Source organism: Pinus tabuliformis, chromosome 2_1, assembly GCF_031772625.1.
Source record: "Pinus tabuliformis cultivar Carrire ecotype Pingquan chromosome 2_1, CPIR1, whole genome shotgun sequence".
Classification (NCBI taxonomy): domain Eukaryota; kingdom Viridiplantae; phylum Streptophyta; class Pinopsida; order Pinales; family Pinaceae; genus Pinus; species Pinus tabuliformis.
This window is the reverse complement of record NC_142299.1, coordinates 343032520-343056006: the sequence shown is the minus strand read 5'-3', so window position 1 is coordinate 343056006 and position 23487 is coordinate 343032520. Positions and strand designations below refer to the sequence as shown.

At 38.5% G+C, this 23487-nt stretch overlaps 1 protein-coding gene across 4 annotated transcripts in view; it reads left to right on the top strand.

Moving 5' to 3' along the window:
* Positions 1 to 610: 610 nt before the first annotated feature.
* LOC149200261 (uncharacterized) overlaps positions 611 to 23487 on the top strand; it is a 32969-nt gene continuing 10092 nt past the window's right edge. The window contains exons 1-15 of one of the 4 annotated variants that reach the window (XM_089399541.1): positions 611 to 678; positions 920 to 996; positions 1087 to 1589; positions 1730 to 1811; positions 4923 to 5000; positions 5091 to 5167; positions 6111 to 6187; positions 6460 to 6780; positions 6942 to 7002; positions 17817 to 17893; positions 18012 to 18047; positions 18177 to 18223; positions 18364 to 18445; positions 18851 to 18928; positions 19019 to 19515. In XM_089399541.1, coding sequence (XP_089255667.1) covers positions 6130 to 6187; positions 6460 to 6780; positions 6942 to 7002; positions 17817 to 17893; positions 18012 to 18034 — 540 coding nt within the window. In that variant the 5' untranslated portion in view covers positions 611 to 678; positions 920 to 996; positions 1087 to 1589; ... (2 more) ...; positions 5091 to 5167; positions 6111 to 6129 and the 3' untranslated portion in view covers positions 18035 to 18047; positions 18177 to 18223; positions 18364 to 18445; positions 18851 to 18928; positions 19019 to 19515. Of the gene's footprint in view, positions 679 to 919; positions 997 to 1086; positions 1590 to 1729; positions 1812 to 4922; positions 5001 to 5090; positions 5168 to 6110; positions 6188 to 6459; positions 6781 to 6920; positions 7003 to 17816; positions 17894 to 18011; positions 18048 to 18176; positions 18224 to 18363; positions 18446 to 18850; positions 18929 to 19018; positions 19516 to 23487 lie in introns of those variants that run through there. The other 3 variants (XM_089399540.1, XM_089399543.1, XM_089399542.1) reach the window with 3 other exon arrangements.

The following is a 23487-nucleotide window of genomic DNA, read 5'->3' as shown; positions in this document are numbered from 1 at the left end:
TTTTGAAATATGCTTATCATTACTATATGTGTTTGTATTTTAACCTTGTTCATCCATTTATTTATTTTATTTTATTAGAGGAGGAGAGGACACTGCAATAGAGATAATGCGCAAAGGTGAGGTTTGCAATGTTTTTGTTTGTTGTTGTCTACATGTTTTGTTTTTGTTGAGTTTGAGTATGGGAATGCTTTGTGTTGTACTCGTTTTTTCATTTCTTGTAGTTTTGTCCTGGTTTCATTTGCAGGGAGAGAATGAAAGAGATGAGATAGAGGTTATTATTCATAAATGAAGGTGAATCATCTTAATGATATACAATGCACTTTATTAACGATTATCTTTTGTGCATTCGTAACCCCATTTGCTTGCTTTTCAATTTATTATATGTTTTATATGTGGTATCATACTTATCTATATTGATCTGCTTTGTGTAGTGAACGACAACACTTGTAAAGTTTATAAGGTCAAGTGGCGAAGATTCTGTAGACATGCTACAAACACAACACAAACGATCGGTAAGCCATATTTTTTTCCTACATAATAATTATTGTGCTTTAATCCACCAAAATATTTGTTGTTTGCGCAACAATTGATTCTTTTGTCATGGCTTCAAGGTACCCTTCAACCAATCAACCATCATGCTAACATAGAGCGCTACCGCCTTGTGGACCCTAGTATTTGGTGTGTTCAATATGCTTATATATATGCCTAGATTCCTTTTCCGAAAAAATTACTTCTGATAAAAACAATGTTTGTATTACTCCTAGTAGAAGTACATCTAGTTTAGAAAATTTATATCTTTTTGAGATAATGTGGGGAATATAACTAGACTTGAACTAGGTTACATGAGAATTTCATTCCTTCAAAATATCTAGTTAAACATTTATTAAAAATCAAATACCTTTTTGTGTATCTATTGCAGATGGCTTCTTCCAGTGAGCATGAAAACATGAAATACAAAATGGACTCCCCCCTTCTATATAACAATCTCAAAGAAAGGTGTGCTTGTTATTACAATTAATTATTGCGGTTGACACTCTAGTTTAATTTATATAAGAATTCCAATATCTTATTTTGTACTTGTTGTAGATGGCCTGTTCTAATGAGCATGAGCAAGTGGAATACAAAAGAGAGTGTCCATCATTATAAAACAAACTCTAGGGGAGCTGTGTTTCCTATTATGAATAATTATTTATCTTGAAATATACTTACCATTACTATTTGTGTGTATTTTAACCTTATTCAACCCATGTTTTTTCCTTTGAATAGAGGAGAGCACATTGGAGGAGATATGATGTGCGGAAGGGATGTTTGCAATTTTTTATTTGTTCTTTTCTGGTTGTTTTGTTGAGTTGAGTTTGAGCATGGCCATGCTTTGTGTTGTACTCATTTTCCTTTGTTTTTCTTTGGTTTTCTTCTCTGTTTTTGTAGTTTGGTCTTGGCTCCATTTTTTGGATGTGTTTAACTTGCTTTCCTTTGCTTTGTTTTTTTTTATGTTTTTTATAGTTTGGCCTTGGTTTCGTTTGTTAGAGGTGGAAAAGGAAACAAAGGAAGCAGACAAAGAAAATTGAGGTTATTGTTCATAAATGAAGGTGAGTCAACATAGCTATATGTAGTGCACTTCAGTTAAAAGTATATTTTGCTAATTTGTGACCCCATTTGTTTGCAATTAAATTTATTATCTGTTTTATCTATGCACTTTTAATTAGATATATTGATCTTCTTTATATAGTGAACAATTGCAATTGTACAGTCTACAAAGGTCAAGTGGTGAAGATGCACAAGGCATTCTACAAACATGGCACACTTGATGGGTGAGGCATACTTTCTCATACAAAATACTATTGTCTTGTAATACACTGAAATGTTTGTTGTTTGCACTATGATTTATCATTTTGTCATGGTTTCAAGGTAGTATGATTTTTTTCATGGGTGTCTGATTCAAGAATTTCCCTAGAACAATGATATGAAGGAAATGAAAAAGCTATACTAGGGTTCAGATGTTCAGGGCTTATTGTTCATGATTGTCGCTACTATAATATTCGTGACGAGAGGGTAGGTATGTGCATGGTTAATTATCACTCTGTATCTTTGTTATTTAAGCTCTTGTGGTATATTTGAGATCTCATATATAATAGTACTTTGTCTAGTGACTGATGACAACTGTAGTGTCTGGGAGGGTCAAATGAAGAAGATACCTTAGGCAAGAGCACAACGAATGAGTGAGTTATGTTGTTTTCCAACACTAATGTTATTATTATTCGCTTGCTTGATGTTTTATCCTTCTAGCATGGTTCTTAGGTAGTAGCACTCAATTAGTGTTTTGACATATACATCAAAAGTTATGTTTAAATTTATATGCTTTCTTATTGCACATCACATGCACACCCCCACAATACGTGCCTGTTGTCACGCAATCTAGTAGAGGTCCTAGGAGGGGTGTCCAAGGGACAACCTCTAGACCAAATGACAACAATGGGAGAAAGACACATTGTCACCTCAGTCCGTGTCCCTTGCGCTATGGACTTTCACCAATGGGAGGAGTCTTGATATAAAGGAAATCACTTGAATGATAGGGTCAATGGCAAGGTATTATGTGATTTCCAAGCCCCATTCAAAGGAGAGACTCAAATGGGTCAATGCTTGAAAAAGATTAATGGCTCTCCAAGAAAGGTTTATGAGGAGGCCTAGACCTAGGGGAAGAAGTTATTGAATTGCAAGGGATACTCCTAGACCTATAAGGCTTCCTAAGGAGGCAAGACCTCTCTAAGGGGTTGGTAGGATGATTAACACACAAAGCTTAGAAACCAATATAGTGGACCTAGGGGAATCCAAACGAGGCCTAGGGCTAGTGGATGATCTTCAATGAGATATCTAGTTCAAGCAAGGATGAGAAAGGCCCAAAGAATGGTTAACTTCCTTTGAGTTTTCAAGAGCAAGTGACCTTTGGAACACCGCTAACCAAACAAGTTTAAGGGTAGAATTGCCATTGGAGCTAGGACTTGAGATTTCTCTCAAACTAGCCTCGAGAATTGCTTTAAATTTTGAGGGCAACGAGAGGAAACCACAACGCGATAGCCTAACCACTTTCTACTCAAGGTGATCTCTCTTATGCAATTCGCACTAAGCCCTAGTTGACCTTCTATAGTTAGGGAAAAATTTGAAAAGGTGAAAGAAAGAGGTTTGAGGTTGATCACCTAGGAATGAGACCTAGTGCCTTGTCAATTGGGAGAAATGGAGTCAAGATTTTTTTTGATTTAAGGTCTTCGCTCTATCAAGGAGACCTACGCAGCTCTTTGCTAACCCTAAGAAGCAGCAACTTGGCTACAATAGGTATTTATACTTCACTTGGCATGGATTGATGGGAATTCGAGGATGCAATATGCAATACAAGCCTCTAGGAACATTCATTCCCATAATCTATGATTAATGCATGCAATACTTCAATAATCTTAGCGTTTTTCATGAATTCTCATTAAATTAGGGCACATAGAAGATCATGACTATATATTCCATATATTAGACGTGTAACAATGTAAAATATAACATCAAAATAACACTTGCAAGATAATGCGAGTATATCCATCCATCAAACTTGCAAATAAAAGCTCCAAGACAAAATAGCGAAAATCCCAAACATCAAAATGCATTAATAACACATCCAATTTTGTCCATCAATTGCAAGTCCGAATACTTTTACAAGAGAAAATCTCAATCCAAATTATGATGATTTGCAAAATGTGGCTCTCCTTTAGTTTATATGAGCCTCTCACATGTTTGAATGGACAATATATACTTTTAACATTCTTTTTATCAGCATCAACCTTTAGGACATCGTTCCAGGCTCGACCCAAAGTGTGGACAATGGGAGGGGGAGGCTAGTACTTTGTGGGCCTAATGGAGAAATGTGGACTCGGATGGGAAAAGTGTAAAAAGGGGTTATAATGCACTGAGGGGAGTGATATATGTGGTATCGGGAAAACAGACCGTGCAAAAAAAATCGGGGTTTCCCATCTAGTGCCACTCCTAAAGCTAATAACCAATAGAGGCGATACCACGAGTCTAGGATATAAGATTAACCACCAAGTTGGGACAAGGGAACAAGAGTATAATCCAAGTCTATTCTTTCCGCAAAATCCCCCCACTATTCCATGTTGAAATGTGTCCAAGAAAATCAAGCATAAACACCCAACTACATAATGAAGAGCCATACCTTAGAGGCTGGAAGGTCGACCTTCAAGCATACAGTCATAATAGATGGATGAGGGAACATAATGGTTGACTTAGGTGGAGGAGAATTCTGGCACATCGAGCTATCCGGTGGCTGGAAGGGGTTGTTAGCTGCAACCTGAAGACAAATCAAGGAGAAAAATTCTCCTATAGGTGTCACCCACTGGAAGTGGGTAACAATGCCCTAGAGAGGAGGATGGTAACATTGAGCAAGCAAGCATATTTGGCGTTCAACCATTAAACCATTGTGCTAATAGACAACAGTATTGCCTTGTGGCACCTACGATTTTGGTTGTTGAATATGTTTAAATATGCTTAGAGCCCTTTCCACTGGAAGTGGGTAACAGTGCCCTAGAGAGGAGGATGGTAACGCTGAGCAAGCAAGCATATTTGGCGTTCAACCATTCAACCATTGTGCTAATAGACAACAGTGTTGCCTTGTAGCACCTATGATTTTGGTTGTTGAATATGTTTAAATATGCTTAGAGCCCTCTTACAAAAAGAACTATTTCTCTTATGGTAATATTGATTGCATTATTCCTAGTGGAATTACATCTAGTTTTGAAAATTTATATATTTTTAGATATAACATGGAATATAAATGGAGTGGAATTAATTTGGATAACAAGTTCATGCTTTCAACTCTAGTTTAACTTTGATTAGAATTCTAATATTTTATTGTGTATCTATTGTAGATGGTTGATTGTGGTGAGCACAAATATGTGAAATACAATATGGATTATCCCCCTTTATATAACGAAACTCAAAGACAGGTATGTTTCATATTATGGTTGATTATTACATTCAACTCTCTAGTTTAACTTATATAATGATTCTGATACCTTATTATGTATTTGTTGTAGATGGCTTGTTCTGGTGAGCACAAGTAATTGTAATACAAAAAGGGGTGTTTTTCGTTATGTAACAAACTCTAGAGGAGGTATGTTTCCTATTATGAATAATTATTGGTTTTGAAATATGCTTATCATTACTATATGTGTTTGTATTTTAATCTTGTTCATCCATTTATTTGTTTTTATTTTATTAGAGGAGGAGAGGACACCGGAGTAGAGATAATGCGCAAGGGGGGAGTTTGCAATTTTTTGTTTGAGGTCTACATGTTTTGTTTTTCTTGAGTTTGAGAATGGGAATGCTTTGTGTTGTACATGTTTTTTCATTTCTTGTAGTTTGGTCTTGGTTTCATTTGCAGGGAGAGAATGAAAGAGATGAGATAGAGGTTATTATTCATAAATGAAGGTGCATTACCTTAATGATACACAATGCACTTCATTAACAATTATCTTTTGCTCATTCGTCACCCCATTTGCTTGCTTTTCTATTTATTATATGTTTTATATGTGGTGTCATGCTTAACTATATTCATATGCTTTGTGTAGTGAACGACAACAGTTGTAAAGTTTATGAATGTCAAGTGGTGAAGATACCATAGACATGCTACAAACACAACACAAACGATCAATAAGCCATATTTATTTTTCCTACATAATAATTATTGTGCTTTAATCCACCAAAATATTTGTTGTTTGCACAACAATTGATTCTTTTGTCATGGCTTCAAGGTACCCTTCAACCAATTAACCATCATGCTAACACACAACACTACTGCTTTGTGGACCCTAGTATTTGGGGTGTTCAATATGCTTATATATGCCTAGATTCCTTTTTTGAAAAAATTACTTATGAAAACATTGTTTGTATTATTCCTAGTAGAAGTACATCTAGTTTAGAAAATTTGTATCTTTTTGAGTTAAGATGGGGAATATAACTAGACTTGAAGTAGGTTACATGATAATTTCATTCCTTCAAAATCTCAAGTTAAACATTTATTAGAAATCAAATACTTTTTTGTGTATCTATTGCAGATGACTTCTTCCAGTGAGCATGAATACATGTAATACAAAATGGACTCTCCACTGCTATATAACAATCTCAAAGAAAGGTGTGCTTGTTAGTATGGTTATTTATTGCGTTTGACTCTCTAGTTTAATTTAAATACCAATTTTAATATCTTATTTTGAACCTGTTGTAGATGGCTTGTTATAATGAGCATGAGCAAGTGGAATACAAAAGAGAGTGTCCATCATTGTGAAACAAACTCTAGGGGAGTTGTGTTTCCTATTATGAATAATTATTTATTTTGAAATATACTTACCATTACTATTTGTGTGTATTTTAACCTTATTCAACCCATGATTTTTCCTTTGAACACAGGAGAGCGCATTGGAAGAGATATGATGTGCAGAAGGGATGTTTGCAATTCTTTCTTTGTTCTATTCTGGATGTTTTTTCGAGTTGAGTTTGAGCATGGCCATGCTTTGTGTTGTACTCATTTCCTTTGTTTTTCTTTGGTTTTTTTCTCGGTTTTTGTAGTTTGGTATTGGCTTCGTTTGTTGGATGTGTTTTACTTGCTTTCCTTTGCTTTGTTTTTTTTTCATGTTTTTTGTAGTTTGGCCTTGGTTTCGTTTGTTAGATGTGGAAAAGGAAACAAAGGAAGCAGACAGAGAAAATTGAGGTTATTGTTCATAAATGAAGGTGAGTCAAAATAGCTATATGCAGTGCACTTCATTTAAAATTATATTTTGCTAATTTGTGGCTCCATTTGTTTGCAATTAAATTTATTATCTGTTTTATCTATGCACTTTTAATCACATATATTGATCTTCTTTATATAGTGAACAATTGCAATTTTACAGTCTACAAAGGTCAAGTGGTGAAGATGCACAAGACATTCTACAAACATGGCACACTTGATGGGTGAGGCACACTGTTCTCCTACAAAATACTATTGGCCTGTAATACACTGAAATGTTTGTTGTTTGCACTATGATTTATCATTTTGTCATGGTTTCAAGGTAGTATGATCTTATTCATGGGTGTCAGATTCAAGATTTTTCCCTACAACATTGATATGAAACAAATGAAAAAGTTATACTGAGTTCAGATGTTCAAGGCTTATTGTTCATGATTGTCGCTACTATAATATTTGTGATGGGAGGGTAGGTATGTGCATGTTTAATTTATCGCTCTGTATCTTTGTTATTTAAGCTCATGTGGTATATTTATGATCTCATATATAATAGTACTTTGTCTAGTGAATGATTACAACTTTAGTGTCTGGGAGGGTCAAATGGAGAAGATACCTTAGGCAAGAGCACAACGAATGAGTGAGTTATGTTGTTTTCCAACACAATAATGTTATTATTATTCGCTTGCTTGATGTTTTATCATTCTAGCATGGTTCTTAGGTAGTAGCACTCAATTAGTGTTTTGACATATACATCAAAAGTTATGTTTAACTTTATATGCTTTCTTACTGCACATCACATGCACACCCCCACAATACGTGCCTGTTGCCACACAATCTAGTAGAGGCCCTAGGAGGGGTGTCCAAGGGACAACCTCTAGACCAAATGACAACAATGAGAGAAAGACCCAATGTCACCTCAGTCAGTGTCCCCTACGCTTTATGGACTTTCACCAATGGGAGGAGTCCCGATATAAAGGAAATCATTTGAATGATAGGGTCAATGGAAAGGTATGATGTGATTTCCAAGCCCCATTCAAATGAGAGACTCAAATAATGGGTCTATGCTTGAAAAAGATTAATGGCTCTCCAAGAAAGGTTTATGAGGAGACCTAGACCTAGGGGAAGATGTTATTCAATTGCAAGGGATACTCCTAGACCTAAGGCTTCCTAAGGACTCCAGACCTCTCTAAGGGCTTGGTAGGATGATTAACACACAAGGCTTACAAACCAATTAGAGACCTAGGAGAATCCAAGCGAGATTTAGGGCTAGTGGATGATCTTTGATGAGATATCTAGTTCAAGCAAGGATGAGAAAGGCCCAAAGAATGATTAACTTCCTTTGAGTTTTCAAGAGCAAGTGACCTTTGGAACGCTGCTAACCAAAGAAGTTTAAGGGTAGAATTGCCATTGGAGCTAGGACTTGAGATTTCTCTCAAACTAGTCACGAGAATTACTGTAAATTTTGAGGGCAACGAGACGAAACCACAACACAATGGCCTACCAGCTTGCTCTTGAAGGTGACCTCTCTTATGCAATTCGCACTAATGGAATCAAGATTTTCTTTGATTTAAGGTTTTCACTCTATCGAGGAGACATACACAGCTCTTTGCTAACCCTACGAAGCAACAACTCGACTACAATGGGTATTTATACTTCACTTGGCAAGGATTGATAGGAATTCGAGGATGCAATATGCAATACAAGCCTCTAGGAACATTCATTCACATCATCTATGAGTAATGCATGCAATACTTCAATAATCTTATCGTTTTTCGTGAATTCACATTAAATTAGGGAACATAGAAGATCATGACTATATATTCCATATATTAGACATGTAACATTGTAAAATATAACATCAAAATAACACTTGCAAGATAATGCAAGTATATCCATCCATCAAACTTGCAAATAAAAGCTCCAAGACAAGATAGCGAAAATCCCAAACATCAAATGCATCAATAACATCCAATTTAGTCCATCAATTGCAAGTCTGAATTATTTTACAAGAGAAAATCTAAATCCAAATTATGATGATTTGCAAAATGAGGCTCTCCTTTAATTCATATGAGCCTCTCACAAGTTTGAATGGACTAATTAGCCTAATGAAGCTCCTAAAAATGTTTTCATGTGCAAAGTAACAATAACTTTGGTGAGAAGCCCACCAAATAGCTCAAATGTGTGAAAAAAGCCTTCCTAATGAGGCCAAAATGATAAAATAATGTTGCAAAGGGTCGTTGGAAGGCCTAGATGAGTCCTCAATGTGCCATGACAAAGAGGAAGAATGCCTTCCTAATAAGGAAAAAATGATAAAATAATGGTGCAAAGTGTCGTTGGAAGGCCTAGATGAGTCCTCAATGTTGTTAATTTTAGGTATGTTCTATGGTAGAGCAATTTATTAATTTCTTTTCCATATTAGCACTCAGGTCAACATAAAGTAAATTGCAGATAGAACATAAATATAAATTGCAGAAGACAAGCCAAGACAAGAGGACACAAGATGTGGCGCAAGCCAGGGACAAACCCGACAATGTGTGGGGAAACCCTTGATCAATTCTTCTTTTATGTTCTTCAAAGTTCAGCAGAGAAAGAGAGAGAGAGATAGTACATTTACAACAGAAGTCAACACTTGACTTATCTAGATCATTTCGTATAATGATGAGATCAGTTGAAGACATTCTGCTTCAATTGATTCTCAAGGTGACGGCTTCACCTATCGTAGTGCTGCATCTTGGTCCACTTGCTGCACTAATCATGATTATCATCATGCTGCCCTTCATGTCCATGATCTCATTGATCATGTTGCTGTCCATGCTCCAAGTCATCATGCACCTATGCTGGCCATCATGCTGCTCATAATGCTATTGTTATAATCATATGCACATCAGCCTTAGCTGCTTGCTATGGCTTGCAGCTTAGCAAATCAGCTAGGTTATAGTTCGACGCAATACTCTACGGAATCCCATTATTTTCCGTATAGGGTTTGCTCAAGGATACCCTTGACTGTGTTCATATGTGCTGCCTTGACTTTTATACACAGTGTATACCCTTGACTGCGTGGTAAGGTGTGACAGTGCGTTCCATCCATGCCATCGTATGATATCCACGTATAAGTCAGGGCATGACTGCGTTCCATCCACGTAGTGTTTGCTGCGTATACTGCAATGACTGCATGACCACTATAGCTTCATTCCCATATGCGTATATGACTTGACCATGACTGCACAATGTTTACCTTTATAGCGTGTATTCATTGCTGCCCAGAGTTTAACCATGACTGCAGCGTATATATGACTTCCCAGTGTATCCATATGCGTTATATCATTTCCTGATCATGAACAACGTATAGATAATATTGTATCAAGGCCAACGTCCTAATCAAGAACAACGTGTAGATACTACTTTATTACTGCGGCTCATTTCCAGTGTATATATATACATACATAACTATGACAGGCCATCGTATAACCATTCATGAAGACCTGCGTGTAATTTTCTGCGTAATCCACCTGCGTGTATTACTGTGCGTATTCCAACCATGAACGACGTAGGGTTTCACTTCCTTCATGACTGTGGTGCTTCCTTTGACTGTGATGTCCAGCGTTTCAATTGCGTGGTATATCATATGACCTGCGTGTATCACCATGACTTCTCAGCGTTGCGTGGTATATCATATGACCTGCGTGTATCACCATGACTTCTCAGCGTTGCGTGGTATATCATATGACATGCGTGGTATATCTGACTGCCCAGCGTTGCGTGATCTGCACTGTCTCCTTACTAGCGTATATATGATAGGGCTGTATAACTGCGTTGAATATCATCTATGATCTGCGTAGAGGTATTATCAGTGTCCAGCGTATCATCTTCATTGCCCCAACGTATGTGTCTCTCCCTGCGTGATATATTGTGCATATATATTTCCATCTATGCATATATTATATGGCCAGCATAATGCTATGCGTATGGCCAGCGTATAGAGATTCATTGTGAGCAACGTATAGGTTTGCACTGCTAAAATTGAGGGCATTATCTGTGTGAGAGCTAGGGCATCATCTAGGCCAGGATATTCTCATGTTCTCTCCTTCTCCAAAAACCCAAGACGTGGAGAGGAGATCACCTCAAGAATTATGATGTGAAATGACTTCAAGTCCTTGCCAATTTATACTAAAATGTAAGTGATGAATAGTTGTGTCTTTTGGGCTTCTGAGCCTTCTCAAGTTGCTGGTCAGCTAGATGATAAATCCATAATCAAAATAAATTCATATCTCCATAAATAATTATCGGAATCGGATCATCTTTAGATCAATCCTACACCTCTCGACGAGAGAGATCCAATAAAAATATCAGTTGCCATAAATAAGCTGACTCCACATGGAGTTTGGCCCTAGTTGCCAATTTAACACTCCCTCTCAACTAGGGAGAACTCCATTCGTTGATCCATAAGTCCGATTGTACTATCTCTGCCATCAGTGCCTTGCACTGCTCTGCCTAGCTCTGCTCAGCACTGCTTGCTATGCTCTGCTCAGCGCTGCTTGCTATGCTCTGCTCAACTTAGCTTTGCTGAACTATAAAGAAGAAGAATTGATCGAGAATGTCTCATACCATTCTTCACTGACCCGAAGTCAGTCTCAGAGTACGTACCACTGGTCCCAGACTAGTCTCAACCGACCCAAAGTCAGCATCATAGTATGGTACAACTCCTACCACTGGTCCCAGACCAGTATCATTGATCCCAGATTAAGGGAGGTCATCCTAGCGTAGGGAGTACGGTAGATACAACGATGCGTCCATCGGTACTACTATGGTCCCTAACTTCATTTCCCTTCTCATTGATCAGATGAGAGGTACTTCCCATGAGTCCCAGACTGCATGGGTAGGATGCCTCGACATGAGAACTTAATCAATCTCGTCCTCATAGGAGAACACATCAATCCCTGCTACAATCGCCATGGAGAACACATCAATCCAGGCCTCACAGGAGAACACATCAATCCTGTTACAATCACCATGGAGAACACATCAATCCTGTTACAATTGCCATGGAGAACACATCAATCCAGGCCTCACAGGAGAACACATCAATCCTGCTACAATCGCCATGGAGAATCGATCAAGCCAGGCCTCACAGGAGAACACATCAATCCTGCTACATAGGAGAGTGAATCATCCTGTTCCACAATAGAGCGAATCATCTTGTCCCAGAGCGCACCACCAGTGGAGGGTGAGTCACCTTGTGGTCATATGTTGCTCCAGTAAGAACCGCAAGCCCTCAGATCTCCATGCAGGACCCTTGTACAAGGGTCTCTTGATGACTCCAAGTCGTTCGGGAAAATCACAGATTTGATCTTTTCCCCCGGGATTTAGCGACCTATACATCATCTTAGTGCGATGGAGCCTCCTTGCTCATTGACTTACCATATCCTGGATAAGGTAGTATGTGATGTCTATTTGCTGGAGCAATTGCCGAATACGGGATTCCTCAATAATCGAATCTCACCTCTGGTTGTTATAGAGAATCACAGTGGTATTCATCATGTGTACAAATAGCTCACTGAAGAGCTTCCCCAACCAGGCAGCTTCATATGAGATCATACTCGTAGATATGTATCCGGTCTCGGCGGTGCTTACAACAACCGACTTTTGCTTCCTGCTCATCCATGATATCGAAGCAAAATCCAAAGAGAAATAACACTAAGAAGTGCTCCAGTGATCCTCCACACTGTCTGCCCAATCAACATTCGAATAATCATGCAGTTTCATATTTCTGGTAGTGTATCTCAATCCATAAGAGATTGTGCCCTGAAGACATCTCAGAAGATTCTTGGCACCAATCTAGTGAGGCTCAACGAAATATGAGTTCCCAGCAAAACATATGTCCGGAATCCAACTCCCTCTTACTTCTGCAAATGAGAGGGTCTGCAACTGTCAGAAATAGTTCGTCCGCATAAGATATGGTATGAGAGGTCTATCATCCACAACCTTCGGATAATGGTTTGGATCAGTTTCACTCCTTAGTGAATCTCAGCTTCATCAAACAACTATCTGTTCTCTCATACTACGCCCGGGGTGTTTTGATTCAAGCCATAGAGGGCTTTCTTCCACCTACATACATGAGATTCCCATTCATGAATCTCAAACTCCACGGGTTGTTTCAAACTTGTGGAACTGCTACATGAGGAGGATGGTCCCTTTGTAAGATTTTCCTTCGGTACATCTCAGACATGTACTTTCATGCTCCTTTTGAATTCAGGCTTCCCTGTCACCATCTGACTCACAGACCTCCGGTGCTATGTGTCAATGGACATGGTCCCCAGTGGACTTCCTGTAACTTAATACATCCCTGAACTCAAAAACATCTTTGAAAATTCTATTTTCAAACACGTACCTTTCCATCGACGAATGTCACCTTTGAACCTTCGACTTCCATTACTGGGGTTCCTTGCTTCCTTGAAGAGTCGGCCGTGTCTTTGATGACCTGCATCTCTGTCATTCAGACACTCCTTCGCATAAGGGTCGAACTTATCATCAAGACATCTACCTTTCCTTAGATCCGAACTTCCCAGATCTTTTAGGTAGGCCATCAGAAACTTCCGCTGCGTCATTCTGATAACATTCTTTGCTTCGACTTCACTCTAGGTGAATTATGAGGAACCCATTGATCCTTCTGTCTTGTCCCAACTGTCTTCGGTGATTGCTCTTTGACTCTTGCTTGGACATTGTCTTCACCTCAGCGCTGATACCATGTTAATTTTAGGTATCTTATATGTTAGAGCAATTTATTAATTTATTTTCCATATTAGCACTCAGATCAACATAAAGTAAACTGCAGATAGAACATAAATATAAATCGCAGAAGACAAGCCAAGACAAGAGGACACAAGATGTGGCTCAAGCCAGGGACAAACCCCACAATGTGTGGGGAAACCCTTGATCAATTCTTCTTTTATGTTCTTAAACTCTCGCCAGTTACCAATTATCCTAGATTCAAAAAAAAAAAAGTTCAGTAGAGAAAGAGAGAGAGAGATAGTACATTTACAACAAAGTCAACACTTGACTTATCTAGATCATTGCTTATAATGATGAGATCAGTTGAAGACATTCTGCTTCAATTGATTCTCAAGGTGACGGCTTCACCTATCGTTGTGCTGCATCTTGGTCCACTTGTTGCACTACTGCATATGCTTCACTAATCATGATTATCATCATGCTGCCCTTCATGTCCATGATCTCATTGATCATGTTGCTGTCCATGCTCCAAGTCATCATGCACCTATGCTGCCCATCATGCTGCTCATAATGCTACTGTTATAACCATATGCACATCAGCCTTAGCTGCTTGCTATGGCTTGCAGCCTAGCAAAGCAGCTAGGCTATAGTTCCACGCAATACTCTACACAGTCCCATTATTTTCCGTATAGGGTTTGCTCAGGGATACCCTTGACTGCGTTCATATGTGCTGCCTTGACTTCCATACACAGCGTATACCCTTGACTGTGTTCATATGTGCTGCCTTGATTTTTATACAAAGAGTATACCCTTGACTGCGTGGTAAGGTGTGATAGTGCATTCCATCCATTCCATCGTATGATATCCACGTATAAGTCAGGGCATGACTGCATTCCATCCATGTAGTATTTGTTGCGTATACTGCGATGACTGCATGACCACTATAGCTTCATTCCCATATGCGTATATGACTTGACCATGACTGCACAACGTTTACCTTTATAGCATGTATTCATTGCTGCTCAGCGTTTAACCATGACTACAGCGTATATATGACTTCCCAGTGTATCCATATGCGTTATATCATTTCCTGATCATGAACAACATATAGATGATTTTATATCAAGGCCAGCGTCCTAATCAAGAACAATGTGTAGATACTACTCTATTACTGCGGCTCATTTCTAGCATAAATATATATATAACTATGACAGCCCATCGTATAACCATTCATGAATACTTGCGTGTAATTTTGTGCGTAATCCACCTGCGTGTATTACTGTGCATATTCCAACTATGAACGGCGTAGGGTTTCACTTCCTTCATGACTGCGGTGCTCCCTTTGCCTGTGATGTCCAACGTTTCATCTGCGTGATATATCATATGACTTGCGTATATCACCATGACTTCCCAGCGTTGCGTGGTATATCATATGCCCTGCGTGGTATTTCTGACTGCCTAGCTTTGCGTGATCTGCACTGTCTCCTTACCACGTATATATGATAGGGCTGTATAACTACGTTGAATATCATCTATGATCTGCGTAGAGGTATTATCAGTGTCCAATGTATCATCTTCATTGCCCCAACGTATGTGTCTCTCCTTGCGTGATATACTATGCGTATATATTTCCATCTGTGCATATATTATATGGCTAGCATAATGCTATGCGTATGGCCAAAGTATAGAGATTCATTATGAGCAGCGTATAGGTTTGCACTGGTTGTAATTAAGGGCATTATCTGCATGAGAGCTAGGGCATCATCTAGGCCAGCATATTCTCATGTTCTTTCCTTCTCCAAAAACCCAAGACGTAGAGAGGAGATCACCTCAAGAATTATTATGTGAAATCACTTCAAGTCCTTGCCAATTTATACTAAAATGTAAGTGATGAATAGGCATGTCTTTTGGGCTTCTGAGCCTACTCAAGTTGCTAGTCGGCTAGATGATAAATCCATAATCAAAATAAATTCATATCTCCATAAATACTTATCGAAATCGGATGATCTTTAGATCAATCCTACACCTCTCGACGAGAGGGATCCAATAAAAATATTAGCTGCCATAAATAAGCTGACCCACATGGAGTTTGGCCCTAGTTGCCAATTTAACAAATGTGCCATGACAAAGAGGTCTCCAAAATGATGATCAAGGGGGTGACCCCTTGATTTCCAAGCAAAACATCTTGTGGTACCTAAAGGTGCCACTTGGGCCCAAGAAATGGTCTCATGGGTCTCCAACTGGATCAAACATGTCAATGCTCCATCAATAAGGGCTATAATGATGACATGTGCCCTCCCCTGTCTCTTCAGATGAGACAAAACCCCATCTAGGCCTTGGATCAACTGCCAAGTGTTAGGTGCAACGTGTGGCTGAGTGGGCAACATGGTCCAAGTGCATCATCATCTCTGTATGACTGGGGCACAAACAAGCAATGTGTGGCACTGGAGAAGCCCATGGCATGGAAATCAATGCTTTGTTCTAGTGGAGGCCCATGGCTCTCAATGCTCACCCTACATGTGCCATTATGACCCTGTGGAGGGCTTAGAACACCATATAGGGAGACCAACTCCAAGTGGATGCCCACCTGCAATCTTGTATAAGATCCAATGCGTATCCTCACCTTCTAGTACAACAATCCATTAGTGACATTGAGTAAATAAGCTTGCTAATCAAGGGCAAAAGTGGACACTTCATGGTGGCATGCCCTTCCAAATGTGCTTTAGAGTGTACAAGTGTTAGCAAACTCAACAAGAGAGGTTAATAAGGGACCCTATTAAGTAGTTTCACCTCTAAGGAAGTAACAACTCCATGGTGCATCCGTCAAATGGCAAGTGTCATATGAAATGATGGTGGAATGGAGTGGGGCAACAAGGAAGGCTCCAAGCCACATGCCATGGTACAAGGGTAGCTATAATGAGGGAAGCCTACACATTGGGTGCATAGATTTAGGAGGGAGAAATCATGGTATATGAGCTACCCCGACCTTTGTTTTTCCACCATTTTTCATATGCCTTTTGCCTTTTATTGGTTTTACTTTCTATTAACTGCTCAGAGCTCCCTGGAATGAGACCACTTTGTGTATGATAAAGAAGTGAATAGCCCCTTAAGTTTGGGAAGTTCATCGCTCATCAGGGGTTGGGACAATCATGGGTTCCTTAATGATGCAGGGGGCACAGATGGGGTCCCTAGGAACCAAGGTGATGGCCATAATGATAGGGGGTAGAGCTCATGTTTAGCTTTTGCCCATGCGCTAAATTTTATGTCTCGGAAATCTTTGCATTTTGTGGTATATTTCCTGTTATAAGTGGCCAATATATACTTTTAACATTCTTTTTAGCTGCATCAACCTTCGGGACATCGTTCCATGCTCGACCCAAAGTGTGGACAAGGAGAGGGGGAGGCTAGCACGTTGTGGGGCTAATGGAGAAATGTGGACCTGGATGGGAAAAGTGTAAAAAGGGGTTATAATGCACCGGTGGGAGTGATATATGTGGTATTGGGAAAACAAACCGTGCAAACAAAAGCGGGGTTTCCTGTGTAGTGCCACTCCTAAAGGTAATAGCCAATAGAGGCGATCCCACGGGTCTAGGATAGAAGATTAACCACCAAGTTGGGACAAGGGAACAAGGGTATAATCCAAGCCCATTCTTTCCGCCGAATGCCCCCTCTACTCCATGTTGAAACGTGTCCGAGAAAATCAAGCATAAACACCCAATTACATAATGAAGAGCCATACCTTAGAGGTTGGATTGCCAACCTTCAAAAATTCGATCATAATAGATGGGCGAGGGCACATAATGGTTGGTTTAGGTGATGTAGAATTTTGGCACATCGAGCTATCCGGTGGCTACAAGGGGCTGCTAGCTACTAGACAACAATATTGCCTTGTGGCACCTACGATTTTGGTTGTTGAATATGTTTAAATATGCTTAGATCCCTCTTACAGAAAAATTGTTTCTCTTATGGTAGCATTGATTGCATTATTCCTAGTAGAATTACATCTAATTTGAAAATTTATATATTTTGTGATATAACATGGAATATAAATGGAGTGGAATTAATTTGGATAACAAGTTCATGCTTTCAACTCTCTGGTTTAACTTTCATTAGAATTCTAATAGTTTATCGTGTATCTATTGTAGATGGTTGATTATGTGAGCACAAATACGTGAAATACAACATGGATTATCCCCCTTTATATAACGAAACTCAAAGACATTTATGTTTCATATTATGGTTGATTATTACCTTCAACTGTCTATTTTAACTTATTTAATGATTCTAGTACCTTATTATGTATTTGTTGTAGATGGCTTGTTCTGGTGAGCACGAATAATTGGAATACAAAATGGAGTGTCTATTGTTATGTAACAAATTCTAGAGGAGGTATGTTTCCTATTATGAATAATTATTGGTTTTGAAATATGGTTATCATTACTATATGTGTTTGTATTTTAACCTTGTTCATCCATTTATTTATTTTTATTTTATTTTATTTTATCAGAGGAGGAGAGGACACTGGAGTAGAGATAATGCACAAGTGGGGAGTTTGCAATTTTTTGTTTGTTGTTGTCTACATGTTTTGTTTTTGTTGAGTTTGAGAATGGGAATGCTTTGTGTTGTACTTGTTTTTTCATTTCTTGTAGTTTGGTCTTGGTTTCATTTGCAGGGAGAGAATGAAAGAGATGAGATAGAGGTTATTATTCATAAATGAAGGTGAATCACCTTAATGATACACAATGCACTTCATTAACAATTATGTTTTGCGCATTCGTGACCCCATTTGCTTGCCTTGTAATTTATTATATGTTTTATATGTGGTATCATACTTAACTATATTGATCTGCTTTGTGTAGTGAACGACAACAATTGTAAAGTTTGTGAAGTTTAAGTGGCGAAGATACCATAGACATGGTACAAACACAACACAAATGATCGGTAAGACATATTTTTTTCCTACATAATAATTATTGTGCTTTAATCCAACAAAATATTTGTTGTTTGCACAACAATTGATTCTTTTGTCATGGCTTCAGGGTACCCTTCAACCAATCAAACATCATGCTAACACACAACACAACTGCCTTGTGGACCCTAGTATTTGGTGTGTTCAATATGCTTATATATGCCTAGATTCCTTTTCTGAAAAAATTACTTCTTATGAAAACATTGTTTGTATTATTCCTAGTAGAAGTAGATCTAGGTTAGAAAATTTATATCTTTTTGAGGTAATGTGGGGAATATAACTAGACTTGAACTAGGTTACATGACAATTTCATTTCTTCAAAATCTCTAGTTAAACATTTATTAGAAATCAAATACTTTTTTGTGTATCTATTGCAGATGGTTTCTTCCGGTGAACATGAATACATGAAATACAAAATGGACTCCCCCCCTTCTATATAACAATCTCAAAGAAAGGTGTGCTTGTTATTGCGATTAATTATTGCGTTTGACTCTCTAGTTTAATTTATATAACAATACTAATATCTTATTTTGTACCTATTGTAGATGGTTTGTTCTAATGAGCACGAGCAAGTGGAATACAAAAGAGAGTGTCCATCATTATAAAACAAACTCTAGGGAAGTTGTGTTTCTTATTATGAATAATTATTTATTTTGAAATATACTTACCATTACTATTTGTATGTATTTTAACCTTATTCAACCCATGTTTTTTCCTTTGAACACAGGAGAGGACATTGGAAGAGATATGATGTGCAGAAGGGATGTTTGCAATTCTTTCTTTGTTCTTTTCTAGATGTTTTGTTGAGTTGAGTTTGAGCATGGCCATGCTTTGTGTTGTACTCATTTTGCTTTGTTATTTTTTGTTTTTTGCTCGGTTTTTGTAGTTTGGTCTTGGCTTCGTTTGTTGGATGTGTTTTACTTTCTTTCCTTTGCTTTGTTTTTTTTTCATGTTTTTCGTAGTTTGGCCTTGGTTTTGTTTGTGAGAGGTGGAAAGGGAAACAAAGGAAGCAGACAAAGAAAATTGAGGTTATTGTTCATAAATGAAGGTGAGTCAACATAGCTATATGTAGTGCACATCAGTTAAAAGTATATTTTGCTAAATTGTGACCCCATTTGTTTGCAATTAAATTTATTATTTGTTTTATCTATGCACTTTTAATTACATATATTGATCTTCTTTATATAGTGAACAATTGCAATTGTACAGTCTATAAAGGTCAAGTGGTGAAGATGCACAAGGCATTCTACAAACATGGCACACTTGATGGGTGAGGCATACTTTTCTCCTACAAAATACTATTGTCATGTAATACATTGAAATGTTTGTTGTTTGCACTATGATTTATCATTTTGTCATGGTTTCAAGGTAGTATGATCTTATTCATGGGTGTGAGATTCAAGATTTTTCCCTAGAACATTGATATGAAAGAAATGAAAAAGTTATACTAGGGTTCAGATGTTCAGGGCTTATTGTTCATGATTGTTGCTACTATAATATTCGTGACAAGAGGGTAGGTATGTGCATGGTTAATTTATCACTCTTTATATTTGTTATTTAAGTTCTTGTGGTATATTTGTGATCTCATGTATAATAGTACTTTGTGAAGTGACTGATTACAACTGTAGTGTCTGGCAAGGTCAAATGGAGAAGATACCTTAGGCAAGAGCACAACGAATGAGTGAGTTATGTTGTTTTCCAACACAATAATGTTATTATTATTCGCTTGCTTGATGTTTTATCCTTCTAACATGGTTCTTAAGGTAGTAGCACTCAATTAGTGTTTTGACATATACATCAAAAGTTATGTTTAAATTTATATGCTTTCTTACTGCACATCACATGCACACGCCCACAATACGTGCCTGTTGCCACACAATCTAGCAGAGGCCCTAGGAGGGGTGTCCATGGGACAACCTCTAGACCAAATGACAACAATGGGACAAAGACGCATTGTCACCCCAGTCAGTGTCCCCTGCACTTTATGGAGTTTCACCAATGGGAAGTGTCCCGATATAAAGGAAATCACTTGAGTGATAGGGTCAATGGCAAGGTATGATGTGATTTCCAAGCCCCATTCAAAGGAGAGACTCAAATAATGGGTCAAGGATTTGAAAAGATTAATGGCTTTCCAAGAAAGGCTTATGTGGAGACCTAGACCTAGGAGAAGATGTTATTCAATTGCAAGGGATACTCCTAGACCTAAGGTTTCCTAAGGAGGCAAGACCTCTCTAAGGGCTTGGTAGGATGATTAACACACAAGGCTTAGAAACCAATATAAAGACCTAGGGGAATCCAAACGAGGCCTAGGGCTAGTGGATGATCTTCGATGAGATATCTAGTTCAAGCCAATGTTTTAAAACTCCGACTCCGGTTCGGAAACGGTCGAGGGTCGGCTTCGACTCCGACTCCGACTCGGTATCGACTTAGCCGGTTTGATTTCAATGACTCGGTCATTGTAAAAAATACATTAAATATCTATTTTTTTTTTTTATAAAAAAAAACATAATTTTAAAGATTCTCATTCATGTTTCCAAACACAAAGCTTTAGAATATAGAGAGAAGACAACACATGATCAAAGTAGGCTCATGAATATATCCATTATATCAAAATGGGACCCAGTGCACTGTCCAATACAAAGTTCATACTTAGCCAACAATGGTAGGATTCTTTTCTACCTTAGCCTAAGGACAATCACTAGACTACAACAACAATAATATCAATTCTCTGCCCCTAATGAAGTCTCAAAACCCTTGATTTAATTCTGGTCAAGCTCTAGAACAATCAGAGGTAAATATGAATTTATTAGTCCATTGCCAGAACGTTTTCCTTTTTAAAAATATTGTATGGCTCAATGCATTGTTTCAGTTTTCTAATTCATGCCACTATGATAACTATATGTTGGCCTTGTAATTTTCAAAACTTTGTCAGAGTGATAGATTACTTTAGGGCTATAAATAGGCAATAAACAACAACCCAACCATTGATATGTAGGAGGCAGAACAACTTTTGACAAATGTGCTTTAGGATTTTTGTCAAAGAAACAAATAATTTTTGAGTGGGGCAGCTTAATGATCAAGTCTAGGCCCTAGTATGGATATGCTATTCATGGTAATGTTAAATTCTTAAAGTAAAAGTGACATTCTCCTTAATCTGCAGATCCAAACTTTGACCAGCGTGGACCATCAAACCTCCTCTTCTGATCTGCGTTGTAGGTTCATCTGAACCTCCTCTGAAGGGTGCAACTTTTGGTGGTGGAATCAAGTCAATCTGACGGTCGGTTTGCGAGATATCCATTGCCCTAGTTTGAAGGAAGCTGCAACTGCAGAAGTAAAGTTTGACCTGCGTGGACCAGAATATCTCGTCATCTAAATCGTGCTGTATGTTCATCTGAACCTCCTCTAAAGGCTGCAACTTTTGGTGGTGGAATCAAGTCAATCGACGGTCGGTTTGTGAGATATCGACTGCCCTAGTTTGAAGGAAGTTGCTGAAACTGAAGCTGCAACTGCAGAATTAAAGTTTGACCTACGTGAACCAGAAAATCTCCTCATCTGAACTGCGTTGTAGGTTCATTTGAACCTCCTCTAAAGGCTGCAACTTTTGGTGGTGGAATCAAGTCAATCCGACAGTCGGTTTGCGAGATATCGACTGCCCTAGTTTGAAGGAAGCTGCTGAAACTGAAGCTGCAACTGCAGAAGTAAAGTTTGACCTGCGTGGACCAGAAGATCTCCTCATTTGAACTGCGCTGTAGGTTCATCTGAACCTCCTCTAAAATACGCAACTTTTGGTGGTGGAATCAAGCTGATCCGACGGTCGGTTTGTGAGATATCGACTGCCCTAGTTTTGATGATAAAGCCGCTAATGCTGATGCTGCTGATCTAGGGTTTGCTACTGCTGATATAAATTAGATTTATTGTACTATTTCTCTGTGCTGAATTATTGAAGATAAAAGAAGATTTGATCAAAGGGTTTCCTCACACATTGTGGGGTTTGTCCCTGGCTAGCCGCCACATCTTGTGTCTCTTGTCTTGGCTTGTTTTCTGTTGATCGTTTAATGTTTTATCTGCACTTTACTTTATGTACATGTGGTTGCTAATCTGTGGAATATAATATGAAAAAGAAGTAAATTGTTATAAGCATAGAACATACCATAACTTAACATGGTATCGGAGTTGAGGTGAAGACAAAGCCCGAGCGAGAGCAAGAGCAATCATCGAAGAGAAGATTGGCAAGGCTATCCTAAAAGAACTATGGGGTCCTCAACAATATTTCTTGCCGAAGACAAGCTCCGTGAGAAAGCTAACTATCACGGATGGAAGATGTCTATCGATCTAACCCTTGAAGATCAAGGAGTGTTGGACCATGTAAGAGGCAATATTGTTGGGCCTCCATCAAATGCATCCACTGTTGCCTGGAACAAATGGAAAAATGGAGAAGTCAAAACAAAGAAGATCATCCGGGACTCTATCGACAAGCTCTTGGTGGCCTACATCTCTGAACTGGACAGCTTCAAGGAAATCTACGATAGACTGGTGAGTTTATTTAAAGTCAATGATGCAAATCAAGTTTTGTTTCTTAGAAATAAGCCGAGGGAAATCAAGAATGGTAAAGATGAGAGTATGCAAGCATACTTCTTAAGAATCATTGAGATGAAGAACGATATCCTATCTATTGGGGAAACTATTACTGACAGGGAAATGGCATTCACAACTCTTGGAGGATTACCATTCGAATGGTACGTGTTCAGGACTACTCTTTTGAACAATAATGTAATTCCTGGTTTCGAGGAACTAATGGCTAGATGCATTCAAGAAGAAACAAGGGTCGAAGAGCAAGAAGTGCCCTTGCCTAAAGGTCCTTCTGCTGCTTTTTCTTCTCATGCTAAGAAAAGAAATGATTCCGGGACTAAATCAGAAGGGCTGGACCTAAGGGTGGAAGAAAAGGACGATGTTACATTTGCAATAAAGCAGGTAACTATGCAAGGGAGTGCCCTGATAGAAAGGACTCACACCG